Source organism: Bos indicus x Bos taurus, chromosome 1, assembly GCF_003369695.1.
Source record: "Bos indicus x Bos taurus breed Angus x Brahman F1 hybrid chromosome 1, Bos_hybrid_MaternalHap_v2.0, whole genome shotgun sequence".
Classification (NCBI taxonomy): Eukaryota; Metazoa; Chordata; class Mammalia; order Artiodactyla; family Bovidae; genus Bos; species Bos indicus x Bos taurus.
Genome location: NC_040076.1, coordinates 77,216,418 through 77,240,461, shown reverse-complemented (window position 1 = coordinate 77,240,461; position 24,044 = coordinate 77,216,418). Strand labels below are relative to the sequence as shown.

At 37.2% G+C, this 24,044-nt stretch overlaps 1 protein-coding gene across 6 annotated transcripts in view; it reads left to right on the top strand.

Annotated features, from left to right (window-relative positions):
* The window catches only part of TP63 (tumor protein p63), a 270,789-nt gene that overhangs the window by 169,011 nt on the left and 77,734 nt on the right, over positions 1 to 24,044 (top strand). For all 6 annotated transcript variants that reach the window (XM_027538406.1, XM_027538405.1, XM_027538404.1 and 3 more), the window contains one exon: positions 11,006 to 11,260. In XM_027538406.1, coding sequence (XP_027394207.1) covers positions 11,006 to 11,260 — 255 coding nt within the window. The remainder of the gene's footprint in view (positions 1 to 11,005; positions 11,261 to 24,044) is intronic.

Here is a 24,044-nt window from a genome sequence, read left to right as displayed (position 1 = left end):
TTTTCCTTTTAAGCTTGCGCAAAACACCCAAAGGGGCCATTTCCAATCCAGGCAGTGATCTTTCTCAAGTTCATTCTTTCTCAGATCACAGAGACAATGAGGAATATGCCCTGTTTACTCAAATCAGTCTGGATTAGTGTCACTTTATTGATGGAGTTAGAATTAAAAGGAAAACCATTACCCTCTCAAAAGGCAACATCAGATGTTTTGGGAATGGCTTGATTACTTTTAAATAGACCATGTGAGACTCTGTCACCAGGCTAAAGTTGAGGACTCCACAAGATCTACACAGAGAGAAATGGTCACACTGGATAAAGTACAAAGCCTGTAATAAGCCTTAGGCTTGGAAAATTATTTCAGTGGATAATCCCAAAGCGCTTGGAAGCCTGAAAATCAGAATACTGGAATTCAGAGAAGTTACTTTTGCTGCCTTCTTTCTATATTCCAACTCCACCTTCCATATATTTATCTTCAGGTCAGATCCTTTCCAGGTTTTAAAACCTTGCTGGGGGTACTGCTTCATCCTTAAAAATATCTCAGGTTTCATTGGCTGCCCTCCCAGAATCACCTAGACTTCCTCTGAACTCTTTGTGCTTCTCTGTTCCACCCTGATTGCTTCCCCAAGTCTATAGACTGGAAACTCTTAGAGGGTAAAGGGTGTGTGGTATTTATCTCTACATCCTCCCTGCGGTCACCAAATAATGTTTCTGAATGCATTGGAGGCATGTATCTGTTGCCACTGCTCGGAGGGTTCTCTTCAGATAAAAATATGGAATATTATAAATACTTACAGAAATGGCTGTTTATAACTGTGCAGAGAGCAAGGCAACTAACCGCACACATTGTACAAGCCTGGCCTCCACCTGAAGGTTCTGAATCATATGGCTTTCTCTAACATCTTGCAAGTCTTTTTTTTTTTTTTTTTTTAATGAGTCCAGCTATTTATTTCCTTATACTTCAAGTGGCAAAGGTTTTGAAAGAAAGAGAAGTTTCCTTAGTAAGGAATGGCTTGCTCTCTAACAGAAGTAAACAGTGTAAGATGTACTGCTTTCACTTAATTGATTACCTGGAGGACAGAGAATGTGTTTGAGTTTTTTACAAAACAGAACATATTAGATCTTTATCTTGCTTTGCAGTCACTTTGTAAATGTGTTTACTTGCTTCCACACTGTTCTCTTCATTCATTTTGTCCCCTGATGTCTCTCGATCATCACCAAGGATGTGGGTGGTTTGCTCTGGATGAATAAACTTGATGATTCGCAAACACGTTCACATTTTGTTTTCTATGGTGTCATTACTAAAGGATGCTTGAGAAAACTTTAAGTCATTTTGTTCTTAAATGTGGTGCCTCAGTTTTTTGTTGTTGTTGTTCAAATAAGACATTAATGAACTGTTGTAATTATTAAACTGATTGATTGATTGTTACTTTCATAGGGGAGTAAATAGAATGAAATGAATAGATTCGTGTCTTTTCAAAGTAAGGCATGACTTTGGCATAGCTGGAAACCTTGGTTTTATTTTGCAGTTAAAAGTGAATCTAAAAGAAACACTTCCACCTTATGTAAGTCACCATATCTAATTACAAAGCATAGTAAATCACTGAAAACTTTAATTATCTCAAATGTAATGAAAATGTAGCAATCAGCAAAGAACTTGACAAGCAAAAGCAAATTAGAACTTGGAAACAGTGTTTCTGATTGAACATATATAAAATAGTAAAATGGAGGGGTATGGTCCTTATTTAATGCTTTAGTTTTCCAATTGAAGCTAGAGGCTAATGTTTCAACCTGGGGTGTGTGTGTGTGTGTGTGTGTGTGTGTGTGTGTGTGATGGGGGGTGTTAAAAGTCTGGAAAATGAAGTCATGAATTTAGACCATTTGCAAGAAATGGTTTATAAGTCTGATAAACTACTATCTCAGTTCCTCAAAACACCCAACACATTTGTAAGCCTTTAATTATGGCATTATTCTAAACTGAATTCTAGCTAACTGGGCAGAAAGTCATGGAAATTAGAGATGGAAGGACCAATTCTGTGGCCTCTCTACCAGAAACTAACATCTTACTTGAAGCTTGTGTCTGGGTGGTTTCTCTATCCATAGGAAGTAAATCATTATATGACCACAAAGATTTAGATTCTTACTGCTGACCTAGATGCTTGAGAAATAATATCTAGACCATCAGGTAAAAATTACCACCTTGGCACAAAAATGTGTATGCGTTTGTTTCAAGGAAGTAGAAGTCATTAATAAACTTCCCAGATAGGTGTGAGCTACCAAGTATTACTCATGGCCTTGTGAGTGACAGGACTGGCTATTCTGCTACTAGTTCCCATAAAAGCTAAAGTTAAAAGCACAATTCCCACCTAGCAGAACAAATCAAAACACAAATTTAAGGTCATTGAGATTATTTGGAGATTCACTGTAACATTTAAGGGCAATGGTATGTAAAGAGGTGACTGATTTGGAGCCATTTACTTTAACACAAGAAAGCAATCCTTAATTGGGTTACAACTGGGTTAGAATAGAATATACTTTCTGAAGGTGATTTTTATTTTGAAAATTTTTGCATTTCTTAAATATTTCTTGTGCATCTACTATGTCTCAGCCATGGTTCCAGATGAGACTCCGCACTCAACAAACCAGGTATTATCTCTTATAAGTTATTCTCTAGCAGAGTAAACCAGCATTAAAAGTATTATGTAGTAATTAATTTCGATTATAATTATATGATGTAAAGGGGAAAGTTACTGTGCCATGACAATGTGAAACAAAGAATACTTACCTGAGCACTCCAGAGAGGCTTCAACTTGGACATGAGGTTGAAGCTGAAAGACCAGTTGTGAAGCAGCCTGCAGGTACAAAAGGCTTGAAGACTGAAGGAGTTTGCTTTTGAAAAACTGAAGGAATGCCATTCTTTAGTGACCAAAAAGGAGGGTCTCAGATAGTGTGGTGTAAGGCACTTAGAGATTGGAGGCCTTGGGCTCTAGATTAGAAACCTTTTCAAGATGTTCAAGCATGAGAGTGACATGGTCAGATCTTCAGGGAATTTCCAGACATAGTACCAAGGTGCTGGGTCTCCAAATGAATAGTTAAGGCTTTATATCCTGTTTTTAATGAATGGAAAGCATTTTCTTTAGATATGAAATAAGTATGCTTTCGTTGAATGTAACTCTTAGACAAAGATTTCAAGCAGAAATCTGAGTGACTCCAAGTGAAGGATACTTAAGACAGTGGGTAAATCTCAAGCCAGATGTTCTGGTTTCAAATCTGAGTTCTGTCACTTACTACCGTGAGCACTTACTCTTGTGGAGCTTCAGTTTCCTCATCTATAAAATATGCATGAAACATGAGATAATAATTCCACTAGCTCCTGATAATTAAATGAGTAAATATATGCAAAGCACTTAAACACTATAAGGAACAGAATAAGACTCAGAAAGAATTTAGTACTAGTTGTAGTAGTAGTCAATAGTAATATAATATCTAAGATTCTTTTCACAGAGGATTAAAGTCAGGATACCATACAGGGTTCAGATCATTTTAATCTTGATGGGTACCATTATTTTATCGAAATCAGTTTCATATCATGGTGAGCAAAACTATCACCTGTGATAAAACGTTAATCACATTTAATCACCTGTTTTTAAGTCATAGTTTCTGAAATAGTTTAGACACATTGCCAAAGTTATTTTTAAATATTTTAAACTCACTTTGCTAAGTTGCTTCAATCGTGTCTGACTCTGTGTGACTCCAAAGACAGCAGCCCACCAGGCTCCCCCATCCCTGGGATTCTCTAGGCAAGAATACTGGAGTGGGTTGCCATTTTCTTCTCCAATGCATGAAAGTGAAGAGTCAAAGTGAAGTCACTCAGTCGTGTCCAACTCTTAGCGACCTCATGGACTGAAGCCTACCAGCCTCCTCCGTCCATGGGATTTTCCAGGCAAGAGTACTGGAGAGGGGTGCCATTGCCTTCTCCATAAACTCACTTTAAAAACCAGCAAAACATTATTGATGAGCTTCTAAAGTTACCATGGTATGTTTTCCCTGTAAATGGTATAACCTTCACTAAAGATCTCCATTACTATGTACTTTCTTTTCTTAGCATTACCATGTCTACTTAAAAAAATATTGACATGGATTGTTATAGATTGAAAATTTCCTCAAACGCATTTTTGATCTGACTTTAATTAATAATGCCTGGTTCACTTTAAAGAAACTAAAACTCTGTATACTTTGCCATATTATCTGGATCGAGAATTATTGAATATTAAAGTTATACCTTTCTGCTAAGCCCAATGCTTCTTTGGCATGTAATGGTGATGTCAGTTTCTTTTAGAATTGAGGATGCTCATGATAATAGTTTTATTTATTTGTCATTATTACTAAAAGGGAGTACTTAATGAAATCATAGAATTTAAAGTTTATTTTTCCTTAACTGAGCTCTACACAGTGTAATTTAGCTGTATTTAGATTGAATTTTAGCTTCACTATATTTCACACTTCCTGGCTTTTCAAGTACTATGGCTAATATTTGTTGACACTGTTGTCTACTGGATTAGCCAACTTTATATTTTTTTGTCTCACCTGCCCTTGTCAGTCTTGGCTGGAGCTTTTAGGGAGCTCTCTCTTAAGTTATGGAATCTGAGTTATGGACCTCAAAGGAATCTTGACACTTTGTATTAGAAAATAAAACATTCTGATAAACTCTTTGCAGTCTGTCTTTCTAGGTTTATATGTTTAAAACCTTTATTTTTACATTTTGTTTGTTATAAGGTATGAGTATATTTTACCTCTAAACACTTATTTCTAGGATCATTTGGAAGACGAAAGAAATAAAATATATTTTCTACTTAACAAAACCTAGTTTTGAGAAAAATGTGACGCTCAGTACATTCTTAAGGTGGAAAGACGGTGCCTTAATTTGACATTAAAATACAAATATCTTCTTGACAATTGGAGCACTTTCAATCAATTGTGTTTAATTCTAGCATGAAACAAACCATCATTCTTTGAGGTGAGGCAGGTGGTAGAAAACAAAAAAATGACAAGTATTTCTCCCTCAGGCAGTGCTTGTTGAAAAGTCACTATCTTGCCAATATTTGGGGATAAAAATGTAGTACTGTCTGCTACAGCATAATCGAATGAATGCTTTGCAAAGCCAGGGTCATAAAGAAAACTGTTTTCTTTTCCCAGGAGGGTTTTTAGAATGTTCAAAAAGCACCTCCATGAAGCCTGAGGTGAAAGGTTATATTAGCTGAAGAAGCTATATATGCTGCCTGAAACAATTTGGATTTGTAGGCTTGCTCTGGCAAATCTATATAAAGAAAGAAGAAAAACACAAAAACCAGTCATCTCCTTTTTCGAAAGCAATCTTTTGGCATTATATTTAAATAGTATTGTAGATGAGAATAGTCAGCCCTAGAAGAATGTTAGAATGGTTCACCAGTATGTCTCATCATCAGATTCAATCTCCTCAATTTTATATAGATTTTACTTTATAGGAAACTACTGTCCAGGTTGGTTTAAGCACCTTATAAAAGTGTTAATTACTCAGTAGTATCTGACTCTTTGTGACCCCATGGATTGTAGCCTGCCAGGCTTCTCTGTCCATGGAATTTTCCAGGCAAGAATACTATAGTGGGTAGCCATTCCTTTCTCCAGGGAATCTTCCTAACGCGGGGATCGAACCCAGGTCTCCCTTATTGCAGACAGATCCTTCACTGTCTGAGCCACCACCTTGCCCAGGGATAAATGACACATTAGTGGCAGTTGTGACTTTGACCCCATGTCTCAGTTCAGAGTTGTTCTGCACTACTAGAATCCATTTAGGAGTAAAAGGAGTGCAGAAGAATGTTCAGTTCCCTGGTCATCTCTAACAGTCAGGAATTATAATTTCTTTCAAATGAAATTTAGTCAACTTATTGTTTCCTGTGACAAAGGTCCATTTGAATTGAAGCAAATAAGTTGACTATATGTTGCCAAAGTTACCTCTCCTATGCCTGACATGGCACTTATTCCCATTTTTTTTATTAATCTCTTGCCATTTAGTATGGACTGTTGTTGTCATCTTGCCATACAGTAGCTATTACAGATAGTAATATCTATGAAAAGCAGGACAGAGAACTTATAAAATTTCTCTTACACAGATAAATTGAAGGAGAGAGATTTTTAGAAATGGAATATGATGCACCAGTCATGTGACTTGATTAGACTTCTTTTTGATATTTAATTATTTTATAGTAGAGTAATTATAAAGTCAACTTTAAGTAAGTATAAACCCAAGCATTTAATATTAAATTTTGTTTACAGTGATATATACTGATATACATTATTACTGAGCTGATGAGAAGAAATTTCAGGCTCATAATATATTTAGAATGTAAGCTCATCAAACAATGTAATCCAGGAAGGAAAAATGAAGTGAAACTAAAGGGATTGCCTTTATAGAACACTTTTAAAATGATGAAAAGTCAGGAGAAATATCTCATCTTTATTGTTATTTTAATTCTAATCATCCAAACTGAAGAAATAAATCAGAGTCCGTAGATGACTATGAGAATCCAAAATAACTTACGGAAGAGATTAAAAAAAAAAAATGAGGAAACACTCTTTCCGTATTTGGTAATGGCAGCTTTACTTGCTCTTTCCTACTGGTGAGAGCAGGCAGTTTGAGATTCAGCCTCTGGGTGTCCCTACACTTGCCATACCAGCTTCATGTTCTAGAACACCTCCACGGTGTTCTGTGATTAACCAGACTATTGAGCTTTCTGTCACCAGAGTGTGTTTTATCCTCTCTGAGGGCAGATCAACTAATTTGTGATGAAACTGAATACACTGAAGCTACAGATGCTGGTAATTTTCTACGGTCCACGCAGTATCTTCACTTTCAAAGTTATTTTTATAGGAATTAAAGCATCTCTTTGAGTTTTTAAAAAATATCCACTGTTTTACTTTACCAGGTTTATAATAGATACCAAATTATGTTCATTTTCATCTTTTATATTTTTTGGAAAGAAGATCATATCCTGTTTCAGACATGGGCTTCCCTGGTGACTCAGAGATAAGGAATTCACCTGCCAGTGATGGAGACTCAAGAGATGTGGGTTCGATCCCTGGATAGGAAAGATCCCCTGGAAGAGGAAATGGTAACCCACTCCAGTATTCTTGCCCAGAAAATCCCATGGACAAGGGAGTCTGGAGGGCTACAGTCTGTGGGATCAGACACAACTGAGTGACAAAAATTTTGTGGAAAGAAGTTTGTCTCTTCTTCCAGACATGATACAGTAGATACATAACATTGTTCATTCATTCACTGAGTGTCTATTAAGTATGTTAAGGTTATTCCCACATCAATATACCTTGTGGTTAGAAAGGGACAATCTACTTCGTAGTACATTCCAAATGTACTAACTTTGTTACATAAGAAACACATGGGACGAGGGGAGCCCACAGAGTTCTTTCAGGGCACATTTTGTTATTCATATGAGTGTTTGAGACTACTTTACCTGGCATCATAAATTGGCATCTCAGTAGCATCCCAGCATAACACAAATCTCTCCCGTCTGTGTTTATGAAATTACAGACGATAAACAAAGGGTCCAGGTACTGCTTCCTTTACCCTGCCAGCTTCACTTGGTGGAAAATATGAAATAAATATTATTCACATTGACCTGGCAGAGTAGCTTCATAGACTCCAAAATGTGTAGTCATGAAAGGGCCCTGTGCTTTGTTTAATACTCTGCTGTCATGATTTTGAAACTCTTTATAATTTATGAACAATAGGCCCTGAGTATTCATTTTGCAATGGGCTGTGTGAATTTCTGCTGGTTCTGCCTACCTAACACTTGTTCGTGGCTATATCAGTCTGCCCTCTGCCTCTAATTGTACTTTACCAACATGTCCACTCTCTTCAAATCAAAGAAATAAGCAAATAAGAGCCCTTTGTTTTCGTTAACTAAATGCTTTTTAAATTAACTTCCAAAGTACTATTTCCTATGGCTAATTTATGACATAAATTTTTAATAAAGCTATGAGAAGTCTCTAAGAAAATTTCCTTTTTTTTCCCCCAAGAAAATTTCTAATCATACTGTTCTTACTTTGGTGGGTTTGTTGTCTGTGTTTCAGACTAGTTAATACAAAGATGATATTGGTTTATACAAAAAAAGACAACTGAGTATACTATTTAGCTTTTGTTTCTTTAAAGTAAAATTTGAGGAAAGCTTAAACTGAAATATGTTTTCCCATTTTTATCTTGAATAGTTAGCAGCTCTTTGCTCAAACCTGAGAAATCTAGCTCTACACTATATAAACTGACGAGTCAGGATTGGAAGCAAATCCTATTGTTGTGAAGTAAAATATTTCACCCGAACTGTATGGGATTAAAAATTACGGCATGTAAAAGCACAGCCATCACCTATTAATGACTTGAAATACATTTTCTGCTTCTTTAGTGCCACCCAATATGTTCAGTCTCACTGCTGTCCCAGAAAGGTCTTCTTTGTACCTCTGAGGTAAATGGAGTTTCCATCTCTCTTAAGTCCTTCAAGTAACACTGAGTGTTTACTCACTGGCTTTTAAAGCTGGGTCCCAAACTTTTCTCTTTATATTTATTGGAAAAAAAAATTCAAAGGGCCATGTTTCTTTGTTCTTCTCCAAGCCCACAATTAGCTGAAGTTCCATTCTGTGTAGCTAGGAGGAGAAGGACAGGATTGACCTAACAGGCTTTTTTACTGCCTGTGAGAAAGTGCTCAGCGAATTTCTTTGTCCCTTTTGTCAGGGCCGACTGCCTCCCTAATTGTACTGCTTGAGGGAAGCACGTGCCTCTGGGAGCATTATCTGATTCCTACAGGACGCTCAGGAGTGCTTTGTATACTGACCCTTAACTTGAACACAAATAATAATTTCTTTTCGGTTCCCTTCCTAGACCATTCCCCCAGGCTTAGACACCTAAGAGCTTTAATTCAGCCAGGGTTGTGGACACCTTCATCAGGGCCTCACGTTTTAGTTTTTTTCTCTCACAGCTGTCTCACCTGCAGTCTGCCTCACCTGTCAAGGGGGAAAGGTGAAGAAGGAGGCGAGGAGGACTGGGAGCTGTGGAAGTCCGGGGAGAGCAGAGGCGAGACTAACAGCTGCTCTTGTCAGCAGGGGGATAAGTGTAAAGAGATTAATAGTTATCTGAAGAGCAAATGGGGACATGGCATTCGGCAGTGGAATGTGAATGTATAAATGTAATGGAATGGGCATGCGACTGTTAACATTTAGACAGATGCTCTCTGGACTGAATGGAATGGCAGAGTCCTTCTCCTCCCCATGTGAAATACTTAAAGTTTAGTAAAACAACTTCCTTACACTTAAGATGAATTGTTTTCAAGCATCAATTTCTTTACAAGTTTGTGTTCTCTTTAATTTGACTTTTTCTGGGACTCTTGGTTATATTTCACTTGAAGAGCCAGACTCCTCATTTTCTTTATAAAATGTGTACCAACAGGACTGCCTTCTCTTTGCTTCTCATTTGTTTTCCTATCACTAAATTGAAGAAACAATGAGGATTCCCTGTGTCAGAAGGTTTCACAAAGGGAAAACAGCACACGAGCTGGTGGCCGCTTCTGGAAAAGTGTTCAGTTTAACTCGGGAATGACTTGAATTATCTGATCAGTCTGACAGGTGTGATGGTGTAGACTGGGAATCAGATTTGGTTTCAAAATAACTACTCTTGGCTTATTAGCCAATGTTTGAGCAATTCACTTCCCCTTTCTGATAGTAATACAGTAAAGATTATTTTTGTCAATGAAATGAGAAGTTAAATCATTACTTCAATAAACATCTTATTGAATTATCTACTCAGTGCTGATTTTCCTAGAAGAAATACAATTTCTGGCAGAGAAACTATATGAACTAATGTACTTCTGAATTATATAAAATATAGAATTTTAACCATAACTAGATGATATTTCTCTTACACATGTTCTGCTTTAGAAAATAAACTACTACAAAGAAAATGAAAGAACAGATGGAAAATTAGGCTGTTTGGATGGTATCATGTTACCTTTTAAAATATATAGCTGCCTTTCTAGCCTGGATAGGAGGGGAGTTTGGGGGAGAATGGATACCTGAATATGTGTGGCTGAGTCCCTTCACTGTTAACCTGAAACTATCACCCACTGTTAATCGTCTATACCTCAATACAAAATAAAAAGTTAAAAATAAATAAATTGCACATGTGGTCTCTCCTTTCAAATAATCTACACTAATTCCTAAAAGTTATTGTTTTGAGTGAGTAAATATACACACCATATAACTTAAGGTAAATATGATGAGGTTTTTAAATTGCCAATACATATGACAAAGCTTAAAAATCACAATTTTGCATATTTGTGAATAAAGAGATTTACTTAAGTATTTTTAGAAAAAAATAAAATACATAGTTGCTTCTTCCTAACATTGCTACTCCTTCCCCTCCAGTTTTCATGAACCCAGTTTTGGGGGGCAAGTTGGTACCCTGAGACAGAATTTAGAATAAAACTTAAAGAAAATCTAGAGGACAACCATTTTGCTCAGTAGACAAGTTGACCTTTAAATCTTCTCTAGAGCTCGTGTATCTAGTGGTCTTTTTCATTCTGACTACCAAGACAGAAGAAGAAAAGAATAGCAGGTGGCATTCATTTGTTTTAAGAAATTCATAAGCAGCTACTGAACTGTGATGTTTTTTGCCCAGTTTGTGAATAAGCACATTATCTATTTTCAGATGCTCTTGGGGAGACTCAGTTTCCAAAGGCTACCCATGAAGCTGTGTGATCTGTGCAGGTCTTCACAAAACATACCCACACGCCTCGCGCTTCTCTTGGTGTTTTGAACTATGCATCACTAATTAGTCATTTTCCTTTGAGTGTAAAGTGTGGCAAATCTGAGGCTGATCTCTGTGGAAGGCATGCACCAAAAGATGTCTTTTGAGAAGCAACAATATGCAGCTTAAATGGCTAACATGCGGGTTTCTGGGTGTCCTGCAGCCACAATACACGAACCTGGGGCTCCTGAACAGCATGGACCAGCAGATCCAGAACGGCTCCTCGTCCACTAGCCCCTACAACACAGACCACGCGCAGAACAGCGTCACGGCGCCCTCGCCTTACGCACAGCCCAGCTCCACCTTCGACGCCCTCTCACCATCACCCGCCATCCCCTCCAACACCGACTACCCGGGCCCACACAGCTTTGATGTGTCCTTCCAGCAGTCAAGCACGGCCAAGTCCGCAACGTGGACGGTAAGAGTACGGGTGCCCCTGTGCCCTTGAACCTGACCCCCAGGTATGTGGGATTTGTCTGTCACCCCCGAGGCTCTCCTCAATCAAAGCTTAGAACTCCATATTGAATGGTGGAAATGTTCTCCCTGTCCTCTAAGGATATTTTGGTTTGGAATATTCCACACTGAACCAGAAAAAGAAAAAGTACCATTTAGTAGGAACAGACCTGATCTGGAAACCAAAGGCCTGTGTTCTGGTAATTCTAGCTGATATGTTCTTGCCTGCCTCACCTTTTGTGTGAACTTTTTTCGAAATAGTAAAGCATTACACGAATGGGAAATGTAATCCTAGGATATATGTGTTTGCAGTCTGCAGAATGTAGACTAGTTCGTATTTATTAAGGAAAGCCTAAATTTGTTCATACATGTAGGTTCTCTTAACATGACTCATACTTTATTGATACACATTTATTTATTACATTTAGAAGCATGTAACCACCCCCCCAAAAAAAGGCCTCAAAAACTACACATCAGAAGCCTGAAATAGGTTCAAAGAGATTCTCATTAAAAATGTTGGGAAAACATAACTTTTCTCAAAAAAAAAAAAAAAAGGAAACATTGATCATTTTAAAAATTATAAAGCTGTAAGAATGTTTATTCTATTTTAGAGTTGATTTGAATAATTTATTATAACATGAATAAAGGTCAACTATAAGGGAGGAGACCTATAAGACTGGTTTTAAATGGTTGATCAAAGAATGCCCAAGACCAAAGTGGCACACATTTGTCAAAGAAGTTAACTTTTGCCTGGATTATAAAAATCTTTCACATGTCATCCTCTCATGGAGAAGTAGCTTTCAAATTGTTTTAACAGATTATTTCCTGTTTGGCAAATAGTTTTCTTTGGAAAGCGTTTCTTCTTTGTATGCCACAGTATTGAGGCTTTACTCCAGTAGTACAGAGTTTATAAACCAATCTGCATTAATAACACTAAATTCCAACATAATTTCACATACATTCCCCTATCTTGACCTCACTTCTTTGTGAACTCAGTAGGGTATGTTTCGCAACTCCCACTTTACTAGGGAAAACTGAAAGAAAGTGGGGTTTCAGTGACATCCCTAAAGTTACAGAGGCTTTTGTATAGCTGGTCCTATTTCTGATTCTGTCACCACTACCTCATCTACTCCCCACCCCCTGCCCCCCAGATTATGTGCTTTCTTTCTTTTTCTACCATTTCACATCAGGATGTTCCAAACGTCTAAGAATTTATCATAGTGCTTTTCTTTCATGGTCTGAGAAGTTGTTCTGTCATAGTTCCTATTTCAACCATAACAGAAGTATTCGCTTAAAACTGGATCTCTCCTCAGTGTGTGATTTTTTTAAAATCAATTGTCATAGTGTTTAGTCTCTTTTATATTAATATTCATGGAGGTGGACACTCCAGGTGAATAAACTTAAGTCCATAGGCCTTAAGGATATATTGGTTGATTGATCTAAGTAATATTTTGCCACTAGAACAGCCATTTTATAAATGGAGCCCTGATATGTTTCCAAATAGGGGTCACCAAGTGGATGTTACAATCACTGATCTTCAAAGCTTACTACTGCTCATCTAGCACGCTCATGCAGAGCTCCACTATAGTAGGAGTGAGTGCATCTGAGCGATGATGGGCATATTTGGTGCCACTGAATGGAGAATCACTGCCCTTCTAAAGTAGCTTAGGCTGGGTGGAGCATGGGGATGGGGCATGGAGTGGGGATGGAGCATGATGCAACTACAATGTTAAATTAATCTATCTTCTTCATTTTTCCCTCCCGCCTCCTCATACAGAAATCTTAAGGCTTTTTTTTTTTTTTTCTTTCAGTTTTAGCACAGTTCTGAACCATCTTCCACCAAACCCCCTCTCTCAGAAAATTACAGTGTCTCAATAAAAAAGGTTAGGCATGTTTACATAAGTGGTAGGTTAAACAGCAAAGAAAATGTTTTGTAGAGTACATGGTAAAAGTTCATTACATGTGGCAGCAGTGGTATCAGAACCCTACAAAAGGGGTAGGCACTGTGGTGAAAGAGCATCTCTTGGGAGCAGAAAACCTGGATTCTTACCATGATCATCCTCATGACCTTAGCCAAGTCACTTCATCTTTCTAGAATTCAGTCTGTGCCTCTGAAGAGGGTGAATATGGTGAAAAGTACTCCCTTTCCTTAGGTGAAGTAGTATTAATCATCAACATAGAAAGGTTTTAGAAGGATCTTTTTCTTAAAAAAAAAAAAAAATCATTTATTTGCTTGTGCCTAGTCAAACAAATAACTAGGCATGGGACTGGTGGGATCTAGTTCCCTGACCAGGGTTTAAACTTAAAGTCCCCTGCACTGGGAGCACAGAGTCTTAGCCATTGGACCACCAGGGAAGTTCCAAAAGAACTTAGCTTCTAATCAAGTTTTTGCCTGCCACTAATCAGTGACCTTGGTTAAGCTGGTTTGCCTTTCTAGGATTTCTGTTCAGTTGTCTGCAGTCTATGTTATAGGTATTACAGAATAGAATTGATTAGATGTCTATTCCATCCTACTAATATAGCACTTGGCACTTACATTTGTATTAGCGTTCTTTCTTGTTCACAGTTAGATTTCTTTTAGGCCCAGCTACATTTCTTCTAAATCCAGCGCATTTAAACTCTTGTTTGAGTAACTGCTGAGATCACCTAAAAACATGTAATTCTTAGCCATGGATACCAGTATCTTATAGATTAGGAGCATCTAACTCTTTGAGCCACATCGTATATTCTCACACTGATGCACATTTTAAAGTGTTCTCTCATACATTTGTCTCAGGTGGAACCTCAGAACCAAGGCTGTTTTCCCCAGTTTTAGAAGTGAGGAAACTTCAAGAAGTATAGGTGACTTGGTTCATTACCAGCCCAGGAGATATAGGAACTCAGGCTTGCCTCTCTCCCAGTTCAAGTATTTCTACCATCCTATTTGGGATTCCCTGGTCGCTCAGTTGGTAAAGAATCTGCCTGCAGTGCAGGAGACCCAGGTTTGACCCTTGGGTCAGGAAGATCCCCTGGAGAAGGAAATGGCAACCCACTCCAGTATCCTTGCCTGGAAAATCTCATGGACACAGGAGCCTGGTGGGCTGCAGTCCATGGGGTCGCAGAGTCAGGCACGACTGAGTGACCACTTGCTTACTTACTTACTTACCATCCTATTTAGACTGCCTTTCTCTTTACTGACAGAATCAGGGATGTACAAGCACTAGCAGGCCCTGCGTAGCATGGAGTGAAACCACCTAACAAAGGACATTTTTTTATGCTACATTATATACATCTATTTCTTAGGCATCTGTACATTTTAAAGCAGTCTTTCAAAATAAAACACCAAATTTTAAAAACTGCCCACAAGCTGGAAGCAGCAGAAGCAGCTGTCATTAGGAAGGGTCACACTTACCACATCGTCCTCTGGTAATTCTTTAATAAAAATCTTGTTTGTGCCATTTTTTTCACTTGTCATCCTTTTGCATTGTTTTCTCTTATAATTTCTGGCTTTACTCAGACTCACTGCCAAAATATAATTAATATCTTTAAAGTATATGTGCATATTTCTTTTGCTTTTTCTGTTTCCAATAATGGATTTGAGTGTGTTTCCAATTCCATGAAAATGTGGTTTCTATTTTAAAATTTTTCCAGTGAAATAAAGTGAAGAACAATGACATTTTCCATATTCTGTCTTCCACACACACAGACACACTCACATGTAGTCACACCCAAACCAACATGAAATTTAGGACTTAATTTCAAACTTTCTTATTTCTACAATGTAATTACTACTTTCTGATAGAGGCCTACCATTTAATATAATAAAGTGTTGGTCTAGCATTATAGCTAAGACTCATCAGTCATAGGCCAGTTGTCAGTATGGTAATTTGAAAATAGAAAGAAACTTATGTGCAGAATTCAACCCTGAAATTTACTAGCAGCATTTAGGACCTGCTCGAAGAGTTCAGTTTCTTTAAACCTGACTGTACCACCTGCAAATGGGGATGCTCATACCTTCCTTATACTTTCTGTATCGTGAGGATTATGTGGCATGTGTAAAGGCACTGGCTAGTCATAGACACAAATGCATTTACTGAGTCTGAACTTGAATCTCTTTGCTTCATGAGTTGATTAGTTTTATTGAGTGTTCAGTTGTGCCATAAGTAGTAATTTGAGAGAATTCAAAGGAAAGTATCTTCTATTTTTTTTCTTTTTCCTAGTGCTTTTGGGCTGTTAACATGCACACTGCAGCCCCATAGGACGGTGATATTATCCACCAACCAAATACATGACTAAATGGCATAGGGTGGTATCAGGCTCTCCCATGTGCTGGCTGCCATGCTGCAGGCTGGCCATGCAGCCTTCCTAAGTCTGTCCAAGCAGATGCAGGCTCTCCTTGCCTTCACTGAGAAAGACCTTTTCCAGTTTTAAGAACCTGGTGAATTCCAGTGTTTATTTCTCATTTATGGGGATATCTTTTTTTTTTTTTTTTAATTCTTTGTTTTTAGTAAAGAATATCTGGGTTTTTTGTGCCAAAAGTATTGGAGGCAACCTACACGCTCAGCAGTGGGGAATTGGCTATGCTATAAATTATGTCATATTCACTTGACAAAATACTCCCTGGTCATTCAAATGAACCTCAGGTACTGAGCTGGAATGCTTTTGGAGTTGAGAGTAAGGAAAAGAGGAGTTTTCTATGGCACCTACTAGAGCTTTGAGAGGACTGCTAAGTACACCACTTCTGGGAGTAAAGTGCTTTCTTTTGCTGGACTCTAAGGACAAGACTTTTTTGTGTGAATATCAATCTGTCTTGACCTGTATTCATCTTGAGAGCTGTTTTTCCCACAACCCATGACACACAGTATTATCTGCATGCAAATACTGGGAAAATCCTCAGATTAGTCTTTTTCTGTTGTCCTCAGTCTGAGATAATGGCTCTGGCCTTTGGACATACATCCCTTTTGCTCTGGTGACTTTTTCCTTCCATAGATATGAAGGTCTCATAGAACAGGCACCTTGACCTAGCGCTCAGAGTCATATTCAGCATACAGCAGACCCTTAATAAATATGAAAAAAGAAACTTGATTTTCTCCGCCATGGCCAAAGGAAATGACTATGTTCTGAACAGCATCCCTTCATTCTGAGCTTGATTGTTCACTGTTCATGAATTCAATGCCTTTTCTTCCACCCATGATTTAGAATGTCCTCTTCTTTGACTTTCCTAATCATGCCAGCCTCATGTTGTGTTCAGAGCTTTGAAGAATATAACTTGAGCAAGTGGAGAGATTAGGGAGGTGACATTTGAAAGGGGAACATCCAGTTCCCCAAGAGAGTTTCATTGATCCCAGCCTATTGGTCTCACAAGCTTGCTCCCCTTGGCTCCTCCACAGGCGAGCTGAGATGCATGCCTGTGGCCCATCCTGCCTGTCATCGGGTTACCTGTAATGTAAGACTTCCAGAAGAAGGCTGCCAGCTCTGCAGAAATCTAATGCAAGCCAGCCCATTGCATGGCCTTCTGGAATCTTGGGACTCTTTTAAGAATAGCCCATCAAAGGACATGATGTACAGACAAACTTTTCCATGATGAATATGATTTATCAGCTTCCTTGTCAAAAAGAAACACTTCTCTCATCAACGCTTGAGCCTTAACTGGGGCTGATCTTAACCGAGTAGCTGTTAGATTTCATTGCTGAGAAACAGAAGTCAATAGACTTGTCTCCTGCCAGTGGTACATTTGTTAATCACAAGTTATTTTCACTTCTTGCCAAGGCTGTCCTATAAATCTCCAGAGATACATAAAGGAGTGTCATTTTATGCCCCTCCCATGATAAAGAAAATAATGACATTGAGTATTGTTGCCTGTTATCCAAGCTATTTCTTAGGTCACAGAGTATTAAGGAAGAATATCCTAAATAAAGGGTTTAGAGATTCTTGGGGATGGTTCATGTTACTTACTTAACTCTAGGTTTTGCACGTTAAAGTGAATTTCCATTGTAAGCTCTTGTGTAGAGGAGTTGTCTCCAGGTCCAGAGCAGAATAACTTAGCAAGTTTGCCCTAACTTATTTAAATTAACTCTAGGTTAATGTATTCATGATAAACCAGTTTCACCTAATCTGATGTTTAGGGCCTTGCCATGTTATGCTTGAGTGATTTCCTGACTGCACTGTAGAGATTCTCTATAAAGGGAAAATTTTGATATTTATTTATTAAGTCTAATATTATAAGAACTGACCGATGATTAAAAAGAAACACCAAATTGAAATAAAACTTGCCTTTGTTTTTCCACTACAAAAAGAAGAGCAGTAACTCCCCCCCTTTTCTTTTCATTTTTATTCCTTGTCCTGCTCTTCTTCCTGCTCCTCCATTCTTCCTTTCCTCCCCACCTACCTTTTCTTCCTCCTCCTCCTCCTTCATTTATGTTATCATTCATAGTAGTAAGTTTGGTAACCAGCCACTTGATCTTTTGTTTTTTCACTATAGCATTGATTTCCTGGAAGGGTGAATTATTATGAGGAGGATTGTGATAGAAATAAATTACCATGGAAATTTCCATCAAGAACAGGGATCAGATCATAAGGCTCATTTTTCTTAAAAAAATTACTTCGACTAATAAGCTACCTTGGAAGTAGAAAACTCAGATATTTGGGGGACTAGAGGGTAGCCTAAACAAGTCAAATGGTGAGGATGGGCATAGTGTCAAGGTGAGCTTGCATACCTTGTCCACAAGGGCATTTGCTTTGCAACTCCAACATGGTGTCATGGGGGAAGGTAAACCTGAAGTCAAAAGATGAATTTTTCAAGAGCATGTAGAAACCTTGATTCTTATGTGATATCTCCATATCTTTAAAAGATAGCATTCATTAAAAAAAAAAAAAGTTGTGAAAACCACAGACCAAACAAAACAATAGTCAGACTGAAGACCATCTTTGCAATGTATGTAGCAGTGACAAGAGATAATTACTTAAAGTTTAAATTAAAAAAGTGGAAACTAGAGCAAGCATCAAAGGGAAAAGTTACTAGTGAATGCATTCTGTTCAGAAATAATAATTCTCTATTCTTTACAAAAGTCTTATAGGTTAATCACTGCCTTGCAATAAACTAAGCAGCACATTGTCAAAGTGGATCTTTTCTCAATTTGTTTTCTTACAGTAAGTGACGTTGCTACCTTCACATTCCTATCAAATTTTGTTTTATAAAAATATAACTATGCAGCATTGGATCCTTGGTGTAAAGAAAGACTTATATTTGCTTTGTTTTAATCCTTAGAGAGTTTATGGGACTCTATAACTTAACTCTCTAAAATTGGCCAAAGCTGCATTCAGAGAAGTGCAGTGAGATTGAAAGGGCTTCAAATCAGTTTTCTCGGTTCACTAACTGATGACTGCTTTGTAATTAACACATAGAGAGTGTGCCAGGACAAAAATTACCAGGAAATTGAGGTATAGTCAGATAATGATGTCATAGTATTTTTTAATGGCTCAAGAAAAATGCAATATATCATTCAAATGGACAGAAATATCCTCAAGTCAGCCCTGAAGGATGAGTGCCATGTATTGTGCTCGGTGTCTTCCCGTATGTGAGCTTTACACCTTCTTCTGTTTGCATTCCCCGATATTAACCATTTCCGTAGTGTGATCAAGTCTTGTAACAGTCTCCACCCTCTCTGGTGGAGAAGGGCAGATGTATTTTTCTCATGAAAGGTATTAGCTGTCAGCTGTCTTTTCATGAGTAAAAGGAACTGCATGTGGAATAAACTCTCATGGTTTCATATCAACAGCAATTCGTGTGTCTGTAAGGTCACTGGAGCAAGGAGATGTGAAATGACATAACTTTCTCCCCAACAGCTTCTAATTTTTTGAGATTAAAGAAGTTTATTGCAGAACAGAAAGAGGAATCTTAGACTCTTTGAAGCCCTACAGATGTTTTGTAGACATGCAGTGCTTTTTGGAACAAGGGGTCCTGTAATTAGGCACACAGGGGCCTCAAGGGACTGATCTTAACTGCCATCTCTCTCTGGTTTTTAATAAAGATTACGACCCCGTCATCAGGCTCCCCTCAGCTGAAATTTAAAGGAAACTGGGAGTAGCCAGAGACCGTAGAACCTAATTTATTGTGAGGTAAATTAGAGAGGGAATCTCACTTTACAAATAGAATCAGGCTTCTAATTTGAGTTTGAATCTAATAATGAAGACTCATGATTTCTTAGTGTAAATAACAAAACAGTGTAATTTGTCACCTTGTCATTGTATTAGAAGGGTCTGAAGATTTGGAATGTAACTTCTAATTGTTTTATGCGGAGGTAATTCTACATTGTCAAGTACCTCAAACAGGTGTTTTTTTGTGGGTTACTCACTGAGTTTGCAATTTTGGTTTTACTCTTTATGCTGTTTTACCAGTATCATCTGGACTAAATATTGTGGAAAATAGAATGAATAATATGAAGACACCATTTAAAACGACTTTTTGTTTTACTTTGGAGTAGTTTCCAAGTTGTATTACATAGAAAGAATCGTAATTGCTTAACGTAAGAATCCTCATTTGAATTTGAGATGTCATTTGACAGCCTCCTGAAGAGTGTGGTTCATTGAGTAGAACACAGAACTCAGGACAGCAGTGGCCACTGATAAGCTGTGTGATCATGGGGCGAGCGACTCTGCCTCTGCTCATCTATTAATGGGTATTGTAACATTTACTTGGTAGGATTGCTGGGAGGCTTAATTAAAGTTTACTAAGTGCTTTGGGAACCTGAGAAATGAAGCTCAGAAAACATAATACGTTATTATCTGCATTTTTGTCTTTAGATTTATCTGTGTGAATAGTACATATCCATGCTTGTAATTCAGGCAGTTTTTTGAGGTTTTCCATTTATAAGCAGACCTGAAATGAAGCATTATAGGTGTACAAGTCCCTAGAAATAAATGTAGGATGAATATATATGTTTGCATAGATGTTATTTTTTTCCTAATGTAAAATAACTTCTTCTTAAAGCCTGTTAGATCTTATAATTGTTAATCAGATGCTGTTTTTCTTAAGAGTCTCAGTACTTTATTGGTAATATTTCAGCAAACTAGTAACAGAGTTTATTTTTTTAAAGTATTTGTGTATGTTATTAATTTATATATTTTTGGCTGAAGTGGGTCTTCGTTGCTGCATGGGCTTTTCTCTCTTTGTGGGAGGCGGGGACTACTCTCTAGTGGGGGCCAGATTCTAGTCCTGGTGTCCGGTCTTCTCATTGCAGAGGCTTCTCTTGTTGCAGAGCACTGGCTCTAGCATGTGGGTTTCAGTACTTGCAGCACATGGGCTCAGTATTTGTGGCTCACAGCCTTAGTTGCTCCATGGCATGTGGAGTCTTCCTGACCCAGAGACTGAACCTGTGTGTCATGCACTGGCAGACAGATTCTTTACCACTGAGCCACTAGGGAAGCTCCAGTAACAGTTTTAAATTATGAGCATTTTAACTGCAGTCCATCAGGTCACAAAGAGTTGGATACGACTTAGCGACTGAACAACAGCAGCAACATTTTGACTAGATCCTTAGAAAAAAACTTTACTCTTTTTCTTAAAAATGCAAAAATAGATACACATATTTATTTAAATACAAATATTTCATTCTTGCTGAGTAACAAAGGAGTAATTTGCAAAAATTGTAATTTGGCTTCGAAGATATTCCTTCCTTCTCTCTTCCCCTTTACTTCCTTGTTCCTTCTACTTTGTGTGTTAATTTGAGATTTTCATATTTATGAATTGAGAGTCCTAACATTAAATGGTGGAGAAGGCAGTGGCACCCCACTCCAGTACTTTTGCCTGGAAAATCCCATGGGCGGAGGAGCCTGGTAGGCTGCAGTCCACGGGGTCGCTAGAGTCCGACATGACTGAGCGACTTCCCTTTCACTTTTCACTTTCATGCACTGGAGAAGGAAATGGCAACCCACTCCAGTGTTCTTGCCTGGAGAATCCCAGGGACAGGGGAGCCTGGTGGGCTGCCATCTATGGGGTCGCACAGAGTTGGACATGACTGAAGCGACTTAGCAGCAGCAGCAGCAGCAGCCGCAGCAACATTAAATGGTATAAATTGCTGCTTTTTGTTTTACGACTCTGTATTCTTGGAAAAGCAAATTTCATTTTCCCATAAGAGTAACGTTATAATTATGGATTACGTTTCTGACAAAAGAATTGTCATCAAGTAAGTCATAGATATGATTAACTGTATGTCATAAAAGCAAAATCCTATAAGCTATGATAATTGTTTAAAATAGCAAAATGATTCTCATAGTTCTATAAAATTTGCTTAAATATCTTGTATGCCTTGATATATGTATATTGTTTACTTATAAAATCCTAACAATTACTTTTATAAACTTGACTTATCTAAAACTGATATGCTGTGGAACAAACATTTAAATTATCATGTGACAGAGCAAAATTTTGGTGCATTTGATACATGATTTGAGAATCCTACATTTCTCAAAATTAGAATTAGATTTAATAATTACAAAATGTATTCCCCTTGTTAATAATTATATTCAAGATATTTCTATAGTATAAGACCATTATTTATTTTAAGACATTGAATCCATTTTAATTTTTATGAATTATTTAAAATATTAAATATATTGTTATGGATTTTGCTTATAACAAAAAGAAAAAGAATGGAAAAGAAAATCTGGATTCTTTTGAATTTGAAAATAGAGTTTTGGTGTATTTTTACTATCCCTGCCTGCCACTGCACTGTCCAGAGTGGAGTGGTTTTGAGAGGAATAACTGTTCCCCAAAGCAGCTGGTCATGAGAATGGTGGGATGCTAATAGAGAGTTTGGTTCCTTTGCCTTGGTGATTGATAGTGGAGGTCTTTGAGGATACAATTTGTGTATTAGACCCAGGATTTGGTGTTTTTTTAAGCAACCACTTTAAGCACTATCTATTCAAGTTTATCACCTACCCTCACTTAGTGGGGAAGGCCTTTGGAAAATGGTGTTTAGTTGGTAATTTAATAAAGCAGATTGACCAATTCATAAAATAAATAGTATTTTCATAATCAAAATCTGGAATAACTTTTTCTGTACTTCTACAGTTAGAGTGAATGCACAGGAAATATATCCTGTTATGACAATTAATAATTCCTTTTTTAAAAAAAACTCATCCACATAGATACATAACCTCTTTTTCCTTTGCTTATTCTCATGCCTAGAATGCATTGAAGTTTTGCGTGTAAAAATAGGTGCACACTTTTAAAATGCTTTAGTCTAACTGCTCTGAGTTTTGGAAGATGCTTGGCAAATAGCTATTTTAATTAGTCTTTCAAAGGAAGATTATCAACCTCTAAGAGTTACCATGGATAACTCATTCCTTAGGCTTATATTGTTCTCTCATAATATTCACTGGCAATGGATTAGATTTTATGTTTATCTTCAAAGACTACAGTTTACACTTTTGTATATAATTGTAACAAAGGCATAGCTTGCAAATGTTTATATTTAATATTCTGGGGATCATCATATAATTTAACAAATAGTAACTCATCCATAAACTTTTTGCTGTAGAAGTTGGAATGACAAGTGATGAGATACTTAAGATTTAGGGAAAAGAAGATGTCTCATTCAGCAGCAGAACTAGAAGGAAATATAGAGTTCTTCCTGTCTAGTTTCCTACTCATGAAGCAATGAAATATAATATATAGTTATTTGTGTAAGTTTCTATAATGTATTCATATTTCAGAATTGATTTCTTGCCTTGAAAATGCCACAGTTTTCAGCTATAGTGCCTTTCTTTGCATAAACATTTCAGACATAGCTGTTGAAAAGTGTAAGAGTTATGCTAGGATTAGTCTTTTTATTAAGTTTTCATAAAGTCTTCTCTCAACCTTCACTCAAGTATAATTATCCTCTCTAGATAATTTAGGATTAGGAATGGGAATAGGTAGAGGATACTCAAAAAGAAGAACAATACAGGGAGGAAGTGAAATGATTTGTTAGAAAATAGTGAGTGGATCATTATTTAAAGGAAAATGTGTACACTTTGAATTTGTGTGTTTGATGTTTTCTAAGACAGTTTTGTAGCCCTGAGAGTGTGTTTTCATGACATGGACTTCTACTTTGAGGAAAAGAACCAAACCATTTCAAATGAATTGTTCAAATTTAGTCTAAAATCTTCGCTTCATTCATTTCTGCACTTGATAGCCTGCTGGATGTTTTTGCTTTGACATATAAGAAAATATTTATTATTTCCTTTAGTATTTTTTTAAGAGCTAACTAATCTATTTTAGAAAAGGGGAGGAAAGGGGACTTACTTTCTTTTACCTAGCAACTCTTAATCCTTTTCACATTTACTTCAAAATGTACAAAATGTACTAGATGGTCTTAGTCAATAAATATATGGTAAGTAAATATAATTCTATATGCTTTTCTAAAATGCTTTGAAATTTCCAGGAAAGAAAATCTCTGTAATTATCTGCTTGTGTTTTAGTAAAATAAAATTAAGCAATAAAACTTTAAGGCTGTTTTCCCATGATAGTAATGGTTTTATTTTGATAGATGTGGGTTTTAACTCTAGTTGGTGCCATAATGTAATTGAAACCGTGTCTTTGTGTTGAAGCATTTTTAAATATTATATGTTCTTTCTACCTTTTAGAAGGATTCTTTTATTACAGTTACTTTGAATCTATGTTTTCCTTCCCGCTAACTCAGAACACAGCCTAGATTCACAGAGTTTAGGATTGATTCTGACATTCATACTGTTTGCCTTTGAGGAGCCTAGTGGGTTTCTGTATATAT